We start from the raw sequence: 17,728 nt of genomic DNA on the forward strand, positions 1-17,728 counted from the left end.
GTTACTAGAATTGGTCTGATAATGACTAATTTGGGTGTGAGCAGGCCTAGGTTCATTAGCATCTGGAGCAGGGATTTCCCATCAGGCAGTGCGTCTCTGCTTTCGGTATCCCATAGTTCAGTGCGGTTCCTGCTTTGGAAGAGCTGGTCCCCATTCTGTATGCTAATGAGATGTCCCTCTGTTCCATCTTTAATGCAAATGAGGCTGGGGTGTTTCCTTAATTGTATCCCCCTTGTATGAAGCAGTTGAGGTCTGTCTTCCCCGGCCTTTCCATTGCTTTGTCTTTGATTCCAGCAGAGGCCTGAGGGAGGAGGCTGGTTTTCCATGAGTTCCCAAGAGCACCAGGCTGACAGGTGACCATGTTCTGGTTCCCCAAGAATCACAGAGCTGGTGGGTAACAGGGACCCGCACTAGGTGTGTGTTACACTAGCACGTCTCCTCATCGTGTTTCTCCCAAGCGAGGCAGGCTCCTTGGGTGGTCAGAGGGTCTCCTGGCATCCGACCACGGCCCTGTTGTTTGGTTCCCACCTCGACATCCCTTTGGCCCCTGGCGGGACGTGTTTGAGCTCAGTTTCAAAGTCCCCCCGTCTCCCCCGTGAGTGGAAAAGTACCAGATCCAAAATGCCTTCCAGCTTCAGGTGACCTGGCCCCGTGTCCTGGCCCACTCCAGACAGTGCCCCGGTCGTTGGTCGGAGTACGCACCCACCCGCCTGCAGGAAGGCGCCTCTCGCCCACACCAGAGCAAAGCCGTTTTCCTGCAGCCGCTATCCCCCATGACCATCATCTTCCACTGCTTCAGCCTGGCGAGGGCGGGCCACGGCTGTCCTCGCTCCCCTGCCCCTCTCATGGGGAGGGACCCATTCGCTTCGTCCACGTGCAGGGGGCCCCTAGGACTCCGAGGGCTGGGGCTCAGCCAGGCCCAGGGACTTGGGGAGACAGGTTGTCAGGCAATACCTCTGTCAGGGCAGCTCCCCCATGGCTCCCTCTGCGCTCTGTGAGCTCCGGGCTGAACCGGACGGGGAAGGTGCCGAGCTGGCCCCACTCCGGGCTCACCAGGGCTTGGCTGAAGTGCATGTGCAGCCACCCAGCGCCCTCCCTGCAGGGGCCCTGCGCACGGGAGACCAGCCCTGCCCCGAGGTGGCTCCATTGCCCATAGACCTGCCCCCTCTCCTCCCGCGTCACCCCCACACACTGACTTCACTGGGGAGCTTTCAGGAGACTCGCTAGGAGTCACTAGGGACTCGCCCCGCCAGGACGGTGCATTTCCCAGCAACACACGGTGCGGGGGGGGGAGGCGACGAGCCAGGCACAGGGCGTGGGAGGGGCCGAGGGCCATTCTGCACTGGAGGGCTGGGAATTGGAAACGTGGCCTTTTACCCTGCCCTGGCGGGGCCAGATCTCAGCTGCTGGACCTCATGGAGCCCATTGGAGCTACAGCCGGTTCTCACCCGCGGGGGTGCTAACCCCGGTGATTCCAATGTAGCGCTGCCCAGTGCACCCCTGATACCCCAATAGCGCTCCCCGACTGTCCCCACTGGGGTCTGACCCCAATAGCCCTGCCCAGACTGTCCCCACTGGGGTCTGACCCCAATAGCCCTGCCCAGACTGTCCCCACTGGGGTCTGACCCCAATAGCCCTTCCCAGACTGTCCCCACTGGGGTGTGACCCCAATAGCCCTGCCCAGACTGTACCCACTGGGGTCTGACCCCAATAGCCCTGCCCAGACTGTCTCCAGTGGGGTCTGATGCTAGTGACCCCAATAACCCTGCCCTGACTGTACCCACTGGGCTGTGACCCCAATAGCACTGAGAGGGCTCCCTACAGCCCCATGGATCTCAGCACTGCCGGGGGAGAGGGGAGGACCAGCTTTTACCGTATCTCTTAGCTGAGCCCTGACAAGCACGTCCACCTGGCCACAGCCCAGCTGGCAGGTGGGTTGTGATTCCCCTTATCGCCACTTGTCTGGGCAGGAAGTGACTCATCTGCCATCTATACAGATTTGCATGTTCACTATTGATAACTGGTCCCCTCTCAGCCCCTCCCCCACTGGTCTATAAATGCCCAGGCAGGGCCAGTGCCCCGTCAGGCTGCACTTGGACCGACCCGGCACCAGAGCAGCTCCCCAGTGACACTCAGGCGAGTCCTCGGCTCCCTCCCGCATCTCCCCCCTGCGCTGGTGGCTGGTGGCAGCAGGGCCATTGCTGGGCTGGTGCCTTGTGTGCGCCAGGAACCCCTCTGGGTCTCACTGCTTCCCGTGCACACTGAGTGGGGAAAAGGCCCCGAGGGGGGGGGGGTCAGTGGCTGTTTGGTGCCCCGGGCGCTGGGTGGAGACAAGAGGCTCTGTGCTCCCAGCACTCACCCCGCTCTCTGGCCAGTGGACTGTGGCCGAGGGGCTGCCCCTGCTGCTGCCATTCCAGCCATGTGCACACAGACCGGCCCCCCGCCTGGCCCTGGGGCCCTTCCAAACTCCTCCCTCCCGCCGCCTGCTCCCCCCTCCCGGTCCCATGGGGGGACTGCGGGGGGCCCTGCCAGCCCAGCACTGGGGGAGGGGCAGCGGGGGTGGCAAATGCCCCTTCTGAGAATCACTGTGCTGAGGATCCGGTTCCTGGGGCCCCTGAGTGATCCCGGCCTCCCTGCTGCCCTCTGGGGTCCCCCCTGCAGCCCTGGTGTGGGGGTCCCTGGCCGTGCGGCTTGCAGAGCCCAGGCCCTGCGGAGCTGGGACCCGGCTCCCTGCTGGGTGTCCGGTTCTGTCCCTGGGGTGCGGCTCAGCGAGGGGGAGAACCAAAGGGCCCTTTGGAGCCAGGGAGACGGGCTCTGAGCAGGGACCCCGAGGCTGGGGGCTGGGATCCCTCTGGGGCCCTTCAGCCTGGCCAGGCTCCTTAGCGCACAGCCCCCCCCCCCCCCCCAGAACCCCTCCCCAGGAAATGCCCCATGGGGGGGGTGGAGTTTTTCCAGGGGGGTGTCAGGCTCCCCCGCCCATCCCCCTTGTGTGTTTTCTCCCCAGGGAAGTGAGACGATGGGCCCAGTCGCCTTCTTCAGCCTCTGCCTCCTCGGCTGCCTGATCTTTAACCCCTCGCTGGAAGGTGAGTCCCTGCCCGGCCCCTCGGCCTGGAGACCCCAGGCTCTGTTTGCCCCCATGGGACGTGAAGTCATTTCACCCAGTCATTTCATTCCACCGTGGGGGAGCAGCCACCACAGCTGGGTCCCCATAGCCCCTGCCCCACCAAGCCCATCGATCCAGATCCCGGCCAGAGCTCATCATGTAGTTTCTACACCAATACTTCCAGTGCTTCCATTTATTCCCCACTAGAAGATTTACCCGGCCTTGCCCGGATACTTAAATAAGTTCTTGTTTCTTCATTTGAATCGTTGCTCTGGGGTGGGGCTGGGGAGGAGGGGTGCAGGGTGCAGGCTGCTCTGGGGAGAGAGGACAACCCCAGCCCTCTCTCACCCCAGCAGCTTGGGGCCAGGTGAGACGCGCCTCTCCCTGGATGCTGTAGCCCCAGTGGGCCCAGTCGGGGGAGAAGTGCATGGCCCCAGATTCCCAGACAGACTCTCAGAAATCTATAGCAGAGAGCTGTCCCTTTCTCCGCCCCTGCCCCCTGCTGGCCCAGTGCGGTTACTGCTGTCCTGGTCCCATCTCTGCCCCTTGCTGCCCCCTGTGGGCATTCTGCAGCATAACTCCCTTCTACCAGCCCCCTCCCTTTCCATTTTATGAGAAACAATCCAGTTCCACACACATCCCATTGGCCTGGCACCACCGTACCCTGATGTTGCTTTAAGTTAGAGGAGAGGAAGCTGCCTACCAGATTCGGTGGTTCTCATCCTACCATTTAGCAGGAGTTCTTGAACAAACAGAAAGACAAGAAATTTCTAAAATCCATAGAGAGCTACTCCTTGCATCGGTGTATAGGCATCTGAGAGGCCGAGCACGTTCCCGCACGGTTCTCACTCTTGTTGCTCTTACGACCTCCCGACGCTTTTGCCGTTTTCTGTTTCCAGCCCAACACACAGCCTCTGTTAGGGTCAGCTCTGGGATTTTAAACCTAGTTTAAAGACCCGTCCCTAGGTTGGCAAACAAGTGCATGGGGTCCCTTCAGCCTGTGCTGTACCCCTGTGCCCCAACTTCCCTTCTGCTCCCTGCCCCACCAGTGTCGCCCTGACACCCAGTGCTCCCCACCCTCACCCCACAGTCCCATCTACTCAGACTCCACCGTCTTGCTGACCCTTTGTGTCAGTTTCCCCAGCGCCGTGGCACAGAAGACAGGGGACAGCAGGGACAGTGGTCATTGCCGGTAGCACAGCCTCACTGCCACAGTGAAAAGAGGAGAGGGGGTGGCAGCTCTTTTAGCTGAGGGGCTTCAGCCCCGCTGAAAGCAACAGGAGAGAGGGGCCATTTTGGGAGAGGACGAAATTTCACAGCGTTTTTGGCAGTCTGGAGAAGCTGGACGGGTGGCTACTGACAGCTCCGCTTCCTCTCTCGCCTCAACAACAGCCTCGCCCCTACATGAGCGCTCTCTCTGGCCTGGATCGGGGATAAAGGCCACAGGCTGTCGCAATGGCTGGTTCCACTACAGAGACCACTGCTTTAGGTTCTTCCCTCAGAAGGTGACCTGGTCAGCGGCTGAGGTAGGAGGCTCATCTCCAGGGGAGGAGCAAGTTAGCAGTTAGGGGCTGAAGCAGTTTGGTGACTGGCCCTGGGGGTGGAGGTTGAAGAGGGGGGTGGGGTGCGGGCAAGATGAATCAGCTGGGGCCCAGCCCTGTGGCTCAGGAACAGGCTCCAAGAGGGGCTCTCTCTCCTCTCAGCCACCGCTGCCCTGCTGCAGCTGGGTGGGGCAGGACCCCACAGCAGGGCAATCGGCATCCTCCCCCAGGGTGACAGGCCTGGCCCATGTCCCTGCTGCAGGTGCAGTGTCAGCATCACCAGCCGGGGGCCCATCTGGCCTCCATCGTCAATGAGGCAGAAAGGGACATAGTGGTTCACTACATCACCGTGTCGGGCTCCACGGATCGCGTCTGGATCGGACTCCACGACCCCGACAAGGTGAGCGCCTATTCAAGCTTGGCCTCAGGCAGCTGCCCCGCCCCACGGCTCTGGCTCCCAAAACCCACGATCCCTTTCTCCACCCCACTGCTGTTTTCTAGACACTTTTCCCTGCCCAAGACTCAAGGTTTTGTTCCCCCATGACCTCGGCACGGCCCCTGACTGCTGCTCACTCCCTCAGCCTGGGGGTCCCGCCCTGGCCTGGTTCTCTGTAGGGGACCCCAGCTCCACCGGGCAGGGAGGGGCAGGGGAACCCATCACCAGCTGGGAAGGAGCCCAGGCAAGAACCTCAGGGACGGGGGGGCAGCGAGCCAGCCTGGGATCTGGCCGGCAGCCCCCCCACAGCTCCCCTGTGTAACCACATCGACCTCCATCCGAGCTCTGCTCCATCCGTTTCCTGTCCCTGCTCAGGGTGATGCTGGCCCAGAGGGGAGCTCCGGGCAGTTCCCACAGACTGGGGCCTTGGCTCCCTGCCCCAGAGCAGAGGCTGGGCCGGGCCCCGTGCGGGAGGGGGAGGCGCTGTGAGCCGTTCTCCAGCCTGCTCAGCCATCCAGCTCCCCCTCCCCCGGCACTGCATGGAGCTAGTTCTGTGCCCCCCAAAGCCAGCTAGTCCCCCCGAGCGCTGAGGCCAGGCCAGAGCCAGGCCCTTACAGTGACCGGCCCCTTGTCCCCTGCTCTGAGTGTCCGGAGCTACCGGTCCTGCTGCCTTGGGGCCAGGCTGGTGCTGAGCCCTCGAGAGGGAAACAGCCCCGAGTCCCCTCCCCCGACCCCCAGCGTCTCCATCACAGACACACGTCGATTTTGCTCCCACCGGCTGAAACCAGCACAGGAAGCCCCCTGCCCCCCCCGGCGGGCCCTGGCCCCTGGGGACTGCCCCCCCCCCCCCCCCGAGTGACTGCAGCTTGGTGCGGGGATTTGGTCCGTCGGCGAAGGGCTTGGGAGGCAGAAGGGAAAGTTGAGGGGCTGAGCGTTACTGTGACGTCCGTGTCTCTGGGCTGCCCCTTCCCCCGCCCTCGCCCCGGCCTGAGCAGGGCCCTGCTGTATGCGGGTTTGGTGTGTCTATGGTGCCACATCACCAGGGTCTCTTCTCCCCTGGCTCCACAGGACAGGACCTGGGTGTGGTCAGATGGCTCCCTCTATCGCTACCATAGTTGGAATAATGGGGAACCAAACAACGACAAAAACAATGAGTACTGTGTCGAGCTGCTGGAGTACACCGGTAAGGTAAAGTCTCAAACACACCTGCTCCAGCAAAGGAGCCCCACCAGGACCCTGTGCACACCACACAGCCCGCTGAGGGCCTGGCCTCCTGTCCCGTCTCCCTGCCTCTCCCCCGGCTCCCCCAGCTGATCTCTGTGACACAGGAAATGTCTGTTTCCATGGCAGCATCTCTAAGGTCCAAGTACCGACATCCAACTAGTCTTCCCTCTAATTCACCGTCCATGTGCCTCCCAGCCCTGGCCGGTCCTACTTGTCACTGGCCAACTGCTCCCACACGCCCGGACAAGTTCACTCCCAGCCGTTTGGCCAGGGATTGTTTAACCCCTTTCTGGCCACGGCTCACCCGTCCGGGAGAGGGGCTGTTCTAATCCCATCACTTCACATCAACAAGTGCCACACGGCTGCCAAAAACAGAAAAGCTCCGTCTGGGCGGCATGAACCGGAGTGTTGGGAGCCAGACCCGAGAAGCGATTCTTCTGCTCTGCTCTGTGCCACTTTCCAAGTGTTTGCAGACGATTTCCTTAATTACTTGCTCCATTATCTTCCTGGGCACAGAAGTTAAACTAACTGGTCTGTAGTTTGCTGGGCTGTTCTTATTTCCCTTTTTATAAATGGGCACAAGATTTGCCCTTTTCCAGTCCTCTGGAATCTCTCCTGTCTCCCATGATTTTCCAAAGATGATAGCTAGAGGCTCAGATACCTCCTCTATCAGCTCCTTGAGTATTCTAGGATGCATTTCATCAGGCCCTGGTGACGTGCAGGCATCTAACTTTTCTAGGTGATTTTTAACTTTTATTTATTTTAAAAAAGGAGCTGGAGGTCGGGCCGGCCCTTTCAGTTCTGAGTGAGCTGGGTCCCACAACCTCGGCGTGTCTCCCCACTGGCCCCTGACCCGGCCTCTGTGCTCTGCTCTCGGGTCTCCTGCACAGCCGCGGGGTCGTCTCTCCGCACGATGCCATCGGGGCAGGGGGGCACTGCCAAGGCAGGCACCACCCGCTTGCCCTTCCTCCGCCCCACTGATTTCTGTCTTGCCTTCTAGGTTATACGGACTGGAATGATATGCCCTGTTACAAGACAAACGCCTACATTTGCAAGTACAGACTCTAGCGAGGGGGCCGCTCGCCTGGGCCCCGACAGGTCACTCAGCGCCTGGGACGCATCGAACCGGGCCCCTGGGACACGATCAGGCAACGTCCCAGACTTTCGGCTGCTTTGCTGCATCTGGGGCCAGTTCTGCCCCTTCCTGAGAGACCAGCTCTCAGGTCCCCAGCTACAAACTGCCTCCCCCCAGTGTCTCCGCGCTTGTTACACCCCTGTGCCCTGCACAGCTGCAGCTGCTACAGCAATAAACTCTCCTGAGCATGCAGGTCTGTGTGTGTCTCCTCTGCCCCATGCCTGGCCCTGCGTAGATGGGTCCATCCAGCCCCCTCTGGTCCTGAGCAGCCCGGACCCCGCTGCAGGAGAGGGAGGGGACCTCAGAAGAAGGCTTTGGGCTTAGGGCTGTGGTCTCCAACCTTTTTAACCACCAGATCACTTTTTCAATTTCGTGCACTGTAAGATCTACCCCAAACGCCAACACCCTGGCCCCACTTCCTTCCCGCCCCTTCTTTGAGGCCCTGCCCCTGCTTTGCCCCTTTTCGAAGGCCTCCCCCTGCTCCCTCCATCCCCCCGCTTCCCCCATCCTCACTCACTTGCACCTGGCTGGGTAGGGGGTTGGGGTGCAGGCTCTGGTCTTGGGCCAAGGGATTTGGACGGGGGGAGCTCCTGGCTTAGCTCAGGGTGGCGGATTGGGGTCCAGGAGGGGTTTCAGGGTGCAAGCTCTGGGAAGGAGTTTGCGTGCAGAGGGACTCACATCTGGGGCAGGTGGTTGGGTGCAGCAGGGGGGGTCAGGGCTGGGACAGGGGTTCAGGAAGCAGGTTCTGGCTGGGCACCGTTTAACTGAGATGGGTTCCGGGTGGTGGAGCAGGGGGGTTAAGGCAGCTTCCTCCTGCCCTGGCCCTGCCCCGCTCCTGAAAGCAGCTGGCATGGACAGCATGGCACCATGTGCTGCTCCTTGTCTATAGGCACTGAGCTCACGGGTTCTATTGGCCACGGTTCCCTATTACTGATCACTGGGAGCTGCAGGGGCAGTGTCTGCAGGCAAGGACAGTGTGTGGAGACCTCCTGCTCTGCCTCTCTCAGGGGCTGCAGGGACACACGCCAGCCACTTCCAGGAGCAGCCGTCACCACAGGGATAATGACTCCATCCAGGGCAGGTTCGGCACTTGAGAACTCACTGCTCAAAGAATTCCATTTAGGCGTAAGAGAGAAATGAAAACGATGAAATGCACGGACCAGTCAACCCCCAAACTAACCCACGTTGCAAATAGTAGAAGTAACAAGAAACACCTGCCCCCTTCCCTCCACGTGTGTGTTGTGTTGCATCTGGAGATGAGAGTGAAGGACGGTGTGTGTTTGTGAGAATGGCAGAGTGAACGAGATTCGCGTTGCCAAGCTCCCTGCATCCCCTTTCCTCTGTGTGGAAGTGGGGGGAGGAGAGGCACCCTGACATCAGCGCCCCCCCTTCTCCCTCCTACACTGGGCACAGCAAGCAGGAGGCTCCCGGGGGGGCAGCTTCAAGGCAGAGGGCAGGAGCAGCATGACAGTGCTGGGAGGGGCAACTGAACTGCCAGCGTTTGAGAGCTTCCCGGCCAAACTAGTCAGGATCCCCTGTTAGACGCTCCAGGATCTCCCGGTAGATCCCGATCGACTGGTTGGTGACCACTGGCTTAGGGGCAAGACTCGGTTCCCTCCCCTCCCAGTGATCTGTGACAACCAGCCTTTCCTCTCTCATCTGGCCCACCCCTCTCCTCCTGCTCCCATCTCCACGTGGACCCCGAGCTCCCCACAGCTGGGACGGAGTGAGCTGTTGTGGAAGCGTCAGGCCCCTCCAGCGCCGGGAGCCTGAGCCCGCAGAGCTTCAAGGCTCCATCCGGCTCAGCCTGGGACCTCCCCCCCCCCATGGCTAGCAGCTGCAGCTGGCTAAGGCTGGCCCCTGGCTATGGGGGGGGGGGGGAGTATGCGAGGCAGGAGGAGGCTTTGCCTTCCCAAACCACCAGCCTGGCCCCACCCAGACTCCGCCCCCAGAGCATCTACTGTAGCCGTACCAGGGGCGGAGTGTTACTGCCCCAAAGTGCCTGCCCTCCCAGCCTGGGGAGGCTGCGGCCACACGCCACCCGCCTTCCCTATAGTACTGGGGCGGGGGGCTCATATGAGGTGCGGGTGGGGCCTGGGTGAAAGGGTCGGGGCTGGGGGCTTGCCTCCCCCACCTCTAACTTCACCCACTGCCCACGGCTGTAGCCAGAGAGGCCAGGAGCAGACACAGAATTTCACCGCAAGGCACTGTGGCTGGCTCGTGCCGTGCCAGGTGCAGGGTCTGCTGGCTGGGTGCTGACAGGCTTGCACCTGGCACGGGCACTGTAGCCAGCCCGTGCCCCTTTAAGGGGTCTGGGGCCGGGAGGGGGGCGTAGAGTTTCCCTGGTGTTGGCCAGAGTGGCCACCAGGGAAAGCTGGGGAGGGCTAGCCTCCCACTAGTTCGAATTAAGGGGCTACACACCCCTTAATTCAAACTAGCTAGTTTGAACTAGGCTTAGTCCTCGTAAAATGAGGTTTTCCTAGTTCGAACTAAGCGCTCCACTAGTTCGATTCAAATTCGAACTAGCGGAGCGCTAGTGTAGCGCCTATGAATGTTAGTTCGAACTAACGTCCGTTAGTTCGAACTAACATTGTAGTGTAGACATACCCTCAGTGTCCTTGAAGCAAATGCAACAGTCCTCTCTGTGTTGTCCTCATGAAGTTGTGAGGACAGCTCCAAACCCATAATCAGACGCATCAGTAGTCACAATTGTAGGCAGTGCAGGACTGAATAGTGCAAGTACTGGACTGTGTACAATCAAGTCTTTCACAGTTTCCAAACTAGCTTGTGCATCCGTTGTCCACACCAAGGTTGAACTTCTCCGTAGTAATTCTCGTAACGGTTCAATGACAGAAGCATAATTGGGAATAAATTTTGCATTCCAGGAGGTAAGACCCAAGAAGGAACGTAAGGTTTGCAAATCTGTTGAAGGAGGAGCCTTTAAAATTGCTAAGATATGATCTGGCTCAGGTTTCAGTCCAGCCGGTGACACTGTATGCCCCAGAAAGGAGAGTTCTGTTTGTCTACATTTCCTTCTTGAGCTCGAGGCCTTCTGTGCTGATGCAGTTTAGTGCAGACTGCAGGTTATTGTCATGCTCCTCAGAAGTCTTTCCAAACACAATAATATCATCCTGCTAGCACTGAACTCCATGTTGATTCTTCGGAATCAATGACATCATTTTTTGGAAGGCACTTGGGGCAGATGCGGGACCGTATGGAACACGTTTAAAATGAAATAGTCCCTCATGTGTAATAAATGCTGTGAGGTCTCTGCTGTCTTCATGCAACATAACCTGGTGGTATGCGCTCTGCAAACAAGAGTAGAAAACATCTTTGCTCCATGGAGTTCTGCAGATACTTCTTCAGTGTGAGGCAGTGGGTGGCTGTCAGTCACAATAGCTTTATTTGGCTCCCTTAAGTCCACACAAAGGCGAATGCCTCCTTCCTTCTGTGTCACCACTATAGGTGAAACCCATTCCCATGAGTCAATCTCTTCAATAATGTCTTTTTGTGCAAGTTTCTTAAGTTCCTCTGACACAGCTTCCCTGACTGAAAATGGTAAGCGCCGTAACTTCTGTCCTACAGGCATCATAGTATGTTGCATTTTAACTTTGTGCACAAACCCATAAGCACGGCCAAGTTTCTCCTCAACCTGGTCTTGGGTCCCAGCTGAAACTGGTGTGTGTACTGCAAGGCTACGTCTACACTGGCCCCTTTTCCGGAAGGGGCATGTTAATTTCAGAAGCCGTAATAGGGAAATCCGCGGGGGATTTAAATATCCCCCGCGGCATTTAAATAAAAATGTCCGCCGCTTTTTTCCAGCTTTTAGAAAAGCCGGAAAAGAGCGTCTACACTGGCCCCGATCCTCCGGAAAAAGCGCTCTTTTCCGGAGGATCTTATTCCTACTTTGAAATAAGATCCTACTTTGAAGTAGAAATAAGATCCTCCGGAAAAGGGCGCTTTTTCCGGAGGATCGGGGCCAGTGTAGACGCTCTTTTCCGGCTTTTTTAAAAGCCGGAAAAAAGCGGCGGACATTTTTATTTAAATGCCGCAGGGGATATTTAAATCCCCCGCGGATTTCCCTATTACGGCTTCTGAAATTAACATGCCCCTTCCGGAAAAGGGGCCAGTGTAGACGTAGCCAAGGAGTGCTTTGCTGAGCAAGATCAATTCGTCCATTAACTACCATGAGGTTTAAAGCAGCCAATAAATCTCTGCCGAGGATAGGAGTGCCTTTGTGGACAATGTAGAACTCTGCAGTTACACAGTAATCAGCAAAAGTCACTGTTGCTGGCAGGCAGCCACGTACTGGAATTTGGCTTTTCAAATAGCACACCAAGTGAAGTTTGGGTTCAGTAAGAGGCACATCTTTAAAGTAATGCAAATAGACGGAATCAGGTAGTATAGATACTGCTGAGCCAGTGTCCAACATAGCTGAATAGGATGTGATTTGCCTGAAGGTGTGACAGAAACATTTACAGTGCACCTTATCTGTTCTGGAAGATGGAGTTCACCTTTCCAGGAGCGGGAAGGCCTTGTTTGGACACAGACTGGCTAACCTTGTGAGGAGGGCTTTAAACTAGGTTTGTCGGGGGCAGGTGAGCAAAGCCCACCGGTAAGTGCTGAATGTGCGGGACTGGGAGATGGGTTGGAAATAGGGGGGACTACGGCCTATAATGGCAAGGAGAAAGGAGGGTCAGGCCACAACAGGGAGGCAAGATCAAATCAGTATCTTAGATGCCTATATACAAATGCAAGAAGTATGGGTAATAAGCAGGAAGAACTGGAATTGCTAACTAATAAATACAACTATGATATCATTGGTATTACAGAAACCTGGTGGGATGGGACGCATGATTGGAATATTGGTATGGAAGGGTACGGCTTGCTCAGGAAGGACAGACAGGGAAAAAAGGGAGGAGGGGTTGCCTTGTATATTAAAAATGTACACACTTGGACTGAAGTGGAGATGAACGTAGGAGATAGCTGTGTAGAGAGTCTCTGGGATAAGCTAAAAGGGGTAAAAAACGAGGGTGATATCATGCTAGGAGTCTACTACAGGCCACCTAGCCAGGTGGAAGAGGTGGATGAGGCCTTTTTTAAACAATTAACAAAACTATCCAAAGCCCAAGATTTGGTGGTGATGGGGGACTTCAACTATCCAGATATATGTTGGGAAACTAACACAGCGAGGCATAGGCTATCCAATAAGTTTCTGGACTGCATTGGAGACAACTTTCTGTTTCAGAAGGTTGAAAAAGCTACCAGAGGAGAAGCTGTTCTGGATTTGGTTTTAACAAATAGGGAGGAACTAGTTGAGAACTTCAAAGTGGAAGACAGTATAGGGGACAGTGATCACAAAATAATAGAGTTCATGATCTTAAGGAAAGGTAGAAGGGAGACCAGCACAATTGAGGTAATGGATTTCAGGAAGGCAGATTTTGATAAGCTCAGAGAACTTGTAGGTAAGGTCCCATGGGAAGCAAGACTGAAGGGAAAAACAACTGAGGAGAGTTGGAAGTATTTCAAAGGGACGTTGTTAAGGGCCCAAAAGCAAACAATTCCGCTGTGTAGGAAAGATAGAAAATATGGCAAAAGACCAGCTTGGCTTAACAAGGAGATCTTGCATGATCTCAAAATAAAAAAGGAGTCATATAAAAAATGGAAACTAGGACAACTAACAAAGGATGAATATAGGCAAGCAACACGGGAATGCAGGGGCAAGATTAGAAAGGCAAAGGCACAAAATGAGATCAAACTAGCTACAGGCATAAAGGGAAACAAGAAGACCTTTTATAAATACATTAAAAGCAAGAGGAAGACCAAGGACAGGGTAGGCCCACTGCTTAGTGAGGAGGGAGAAGCAGTAACAGGGAACTTGGAAATGGCGGAGATGCTCAATGACTTCTTTGTTTCGGTCTTCACCGAGAAGTCTGGAGGTGTGCCTAACGTAGTGAATACAAGCAGAGAGAGGGTAAGTTTAGAAGATAGGATACACAAAGAACAAGTTAAAAGTCACTTAGGAAAGTTAGATGTCAGCAAGTCACCAGGTCCTGATGAAATGCATCCCAGGATACTCAAGGAGCTGATAGAGGAGGTATCTGAGCCTTTAGCTATGATCTTTGAAAAATCATGGCAGACAGGGGAGATTCCAGAAGACTGGAAAAGGGCAAATATTGTGCCCATCTATAAAAAGGGGAATAAGAACAACCCAGGAAACTACAGACCGGTCAGTTTAACGTCTGTCCCAGGGAAGATAATGGAGCAGGTAATTAAGGAAATCATATGCAAACACTTGGAAGGTAATAAAGTGATAGGGAATAGCCAGCATGTGTTTGTGAAGAACAAGTCATGCCAAACTAATCTGATAGCTTTCTTTGATAAGATAACGAGCCTTGTGGATAAGGGAGAAGCGGTGGATGTCATATACCTAGACTTTAGTAAGGCATTTGATACGGTCTCGCATGATATTCTTATTGATAAACTAGGCAAATATAACTTAGATAGGGCCACGATAAGGTGGGTGCATAATTGGCTGGATAACCGTAGTCAGAGAGTTGTTGTTAACGGTGCTAAATCCTGCTGGAAAGGGATAACAAGTGGAGTTCCTCAAGGGTCTGTTTTGGGACCCGTACTGTTCAATATCTTCATCAATGATGTACATATTGGGATAGAGAGTACACTTATTAAGTTTGCAGATGATACCAAACTGGGTGGGGTTGCGACTTCTTTGGAGGATAGGGACATAATTCAAAATGACCTTAGCAAGTTAGAGAAATGGTCAGAGGTAAACAGGATGAGGTTTAATAAAGAGAAATGCAAAGTGCTCCACTTAGGAAGGAACAATCAGTTCCATACATACAAGATGGGAAGCGACTGTCTAGGAAGGAGCATGGCGGAAAGGGATCTAGGGGTCATAGTGGACCACAAGTTGAATATGAGCCAACAGTGTGATGCTGTTGCAAAAAAAGCAAATATGATTCTAGGTTGTATCAACAGGTGTATTGTAAGCAAAACTCGTGAAGTCATTCTGCCGCTCTACTCTGCACTAGTTAGGCCTCAGCTGGAGTACTGTGTCCAGTTCTGGGCGCCACATTTCAAGAAAGATGTGGAGAAATTGGAAAGGGTACAGAGAAGAGCGACAAGAATGATTAAAGGTCTAGAGAACATGACCTATGAAGCCAGGCTTCATGAACTGGGCTTGTTTAGTTTGGAAAAAAGAAGATTAAGGGGGGACATGATAGCGGTTTTCAAATATCTAAAAGGGTGTCACAAGGAGGAAGGAGAAAATTTGTTCCTCTTGGTTTCTGAGGACAGGACAAGGAGTAATGGGCTTAAAGTGCAGCAGGGGAGGTTTAGATTGGACATTAGGAAAAAATTCCTAACTGTCAGGGTGGTCAAATATTGGAATAAATTGCCAAGGGAGGTGGTGGAATCTCCCTCTCTGGAGATATTTAAGAACAGGTTAGATAGACATCTGTCAGGGATGGTGTAGACGGAGCTTGGTCCTGCCTTGAGGGTGGGGGGCTGGACTCGATGACCTCTTGAGGTCCCTTCCAGTCCTATTATTCTATGATTCTATGATTCTATGAACAGTTTACCTAGGGCAGGGTCGGGAAGCTATGCCTAGAGAGAGGTAGCTGCGGGGAGGGGGCGGGAAGAGATAGATCTAAATGTAGAGAGAGAGACCTCACCACTTGCACTGAGCGGGGTTCCCAGATGCTGATGGGAGCCGGGGGCCAGAGGGCAGGAGACCAGCAGAGCAGAGCCCCCAGCACGATCAGACAGGAGATGGTCTCAATGGAACTGATGCAGTTTAAATCCAGGTATCAGAACAGTTGTTCTTGGGGCAAGGGTAGGAGTTTGTATAGGGACAGGACAATGGTTCGAAGAGACACTGGATTTGTTTAAGGGTTAACGGAGGTGAGACAATAGACTGAGCACCCCTGGCTAGGGGGGATGTTCCTTGAAGGAATTCACAATGCAAAGAAGCAGTTTCAGGATTTGGATGTCAATAGGATCGTTACTAGAATTGGTCTGATAATGACTAATTGGGGTGTGAGCAGGCCTGGGTTCATTAGCATCTGGAGCCGAGATTTCCCATCAGGCCGTGCGTCTCTGCTTTCAGTATCCCATAGTTCAGTGCGGTTCCTGCTTTGGAAGAGCTGGTCCCCATGCTGTATGCCAATGGGGATGTCTCTCTGTTCTAGCGTCAATGTACATGAGGCCGGGGCGTCTCCTTAATTCTACTCCCCTTGTCTGGAGGGGTTAGCTGGGTCTCCCCCGGCCTTTTCATGGCTTTGCCTCTGATTCAAGCAGAGGCCTGGGGGAAGGGGATGGTTTTCCATGAGTGTCACTCTCCGGCTCCCCAAGAGCACAGGGCTGACAGGTAACACTGGTCCGTTCTGACAGATCCCTCGCCCAGCCCCATCCTGCCCTCTGGGCCAGCCCCTTGCAAACCCCGATTCCCCCGGGTGAGCACTGAGCCCCTGCGAGTCTCCTGCCTTTCTCCTTCCGTTCCCAGCTGCCCGCTAGTCTGGTGCGTGGGCACCACTCCCCCTCCCCATGGTTGTGTCCCTTCTGCCTTGGCCATCGTCCCCAGCCAGCTGGGCTCTTCTCCCCCCGTTAGCCTGACTGGCTTCCTCTTTCCTGCCCCCCTGGACGGCCCTTTCATAGCACTGACCACGGTGCCTTGCGGTGAAATCCACTTTCTGTGTCTGCTCCTGGCCTCTCTGGCTACAGCCGTGGGCATGAGCGGTGGGTGAAGTTAGAGGTGGGGGAGGCAAGCCCCCAGCCCCGCCCTTTCGCTCAGGACCCAGACCCATGTGAGCCCCCCACCCAGTACTTTAGGGCGGGTGGGTGGCGGGTGGTCACAGCCTCCCCGGGCCAGGAGCATGGGGAGGGCAGGCGCTTTGGGGCAGTAACACTCCGCCCCCGGTACGGCTACAGTAGATGCTCTGGGGGTGGAGTCTGGGCGGGGCCAGGCTGGCGGTTTGGGAAGGCAAAGCCTCCTCCTGCCTCGCATACCCCCCGCCCCATGGCCAGGGGCCAGCCTTAGCCAGGTGCAGCTGCTAGCCATGGGGGGGCAGGTCCCAGGCTGAACCGGATGGAGCCTTGAAGCTCTGCGGGCTCAGGCTCCCGGCGCTGGAGGGGCCTGACGCTTCCACAACAGCTCACTCCGTCCCCGCTGTGGGGATCCCGGGTCCGTGTGGAGATGGGAGCAGGAGGAGAGGGGTGGGCCGGACGAGAGAGGAAAGGCTGGTTGTCACAGATCGCTGGGGGACGGGAGGGAGGGGGATCGATTCCTGCCCCATAGCCCAAAGGCCAGCCCCAGGCTGGCTGGTTTTAGGGACTGGGCGGGAGGCAGGAACGGGCCAGGCACTGGAGTTCTCTCAGGCTGTCAGCAGAGGGCGCTGGCTTCTCCCCACCAGCCCCGCAGTCAGGTACAGCCCGTGCGAACCCCCCTTCGCCCATTCAATGAGGGGGCGCCCCGGTGGAAGGGGGAGCGACATGCAGGCTCCTCAGGCCCCGTAGCCCTCAGGGGGACAAATGGCTCGGTCCCGGCTCCTCCTCTGGGTCCATATGTAACCCACACACCTAGTGTGGTTGCTGAGCAATGCAAGTGGTACCTAGACCACAGCAACAGCTAAGATTAAGAGACCTCTACAGCAGGGGCTGGGAGCCAGCTGGCTTTTAGCTCAGAGGGTAGAGGCGCCTACACTCAGCTTCAGAGATCCCAGGTTCAAATCCGCCTGGTGGTGGTTACACAAGCAGCACTCGAAGGGGACCTGACGTTATCCGAATGGAGGCTCCGCTGGTACGTGCAGCTGGAATAGCGCTGGCCCGTATCCAGACGGGTACAGGCACTGGGCCCCAGCTGACAGCTACAGCCACACAGAGTCCATGAAGGGGAGAGGGCCAAAGGGAAAGAAGGACCCGGCTCGCAGAGCCAGCGGGGAGATGCCAACGCTGGACGTTGACAGGGTGGACAGGCCAGTGAGGGTGGCTGGGCCTCAGTGGGGCAGAGCTAAGGGGAGAGGAGCTGGAAGCTGGGGCAGCACAGACCAAGCACACCAAGGGGGCACCAGGGCCAAGCTACAGCAAAGAGCTGAGGGGCTACAGCTGTTCCACGCAACACTCGGGGGCTCCCAGCAAACCAGGGAAGAGATCACTTGGGAAAACTTCCTCCCTAAAACATCAAGGGCACCTCAAGCTCCTTTCCCCCAAAGAGCTTGAAAAAAGAAAAGAGAAAACAAGCTGCTGTCTGTGGAAGCTGACTCCTTAGGCAG

General features: G+C 56.1%; 1 protein-coding gene across 1 annotated transcript; it reads left to right on the forward strand.

Annotated features, from left to right (window-relative positions):
• Positions 1–4,891: 4,891 nt before the first annotated feature.
• LOC142827866 (C-type lectin mannose-binding isoform-like) lies at positions 4,892–7,372 on the forward strand. The gene is made up of 3 exons (XM_075924047.2): positions 4,892–5,044; positions 6,149–6,263; positions 7,305–7,372. Exons 1-3 carry the CDS (start codon positions 4,892–4,894, stop codon positions 7,370–7,372), a joined length of 336 nt encoding a protein of 111 aa, XP_075780162.2.
• The last annotated feature ends 10,356 nt before the right edge of the window (positions 7,373–17,728 follow it).

This window comes from Pelodiscus sinensis, chromosome 1 (assembly GCF_052426305.1).
Source record: "Pelodiscus sinensis isolate ZL-2025 chromosome 1, ASM5242630v1, whole genome shotgun sequence".
NCBI classification, from domain to species: Eukaryota; Metazoa; Chordata; order Testudines; family Trionychidae; genus Pelodiscus; species Pelodiscus sinensis.

Excerpts from the sequence above, each read along its gene's own strand:
- LOC142827866 (XM_075924047.2), top strand. The coding sequence starts at position 4,892 with ATGTCCCTGCTGCAGGTGCAGTGTCAGCATCACCAGCCGGGGGCCCAT. Across the intron at positions 5,045-6,148 it reads GACTCCACGACCCCGACAAG|GACAGGACCTGGGTGTGGTC; the intron begins GTGAGCGCCTAT and ends CTGGCTCCACAG. Across the intron at positions 6,264-7,304 it reads CGAGCTGCTGGAGTACACCG|GTTATACGGACTGGAATGAT; the intron begins GTAAGGTAAAGT and ends CTTGCCTTCTAG.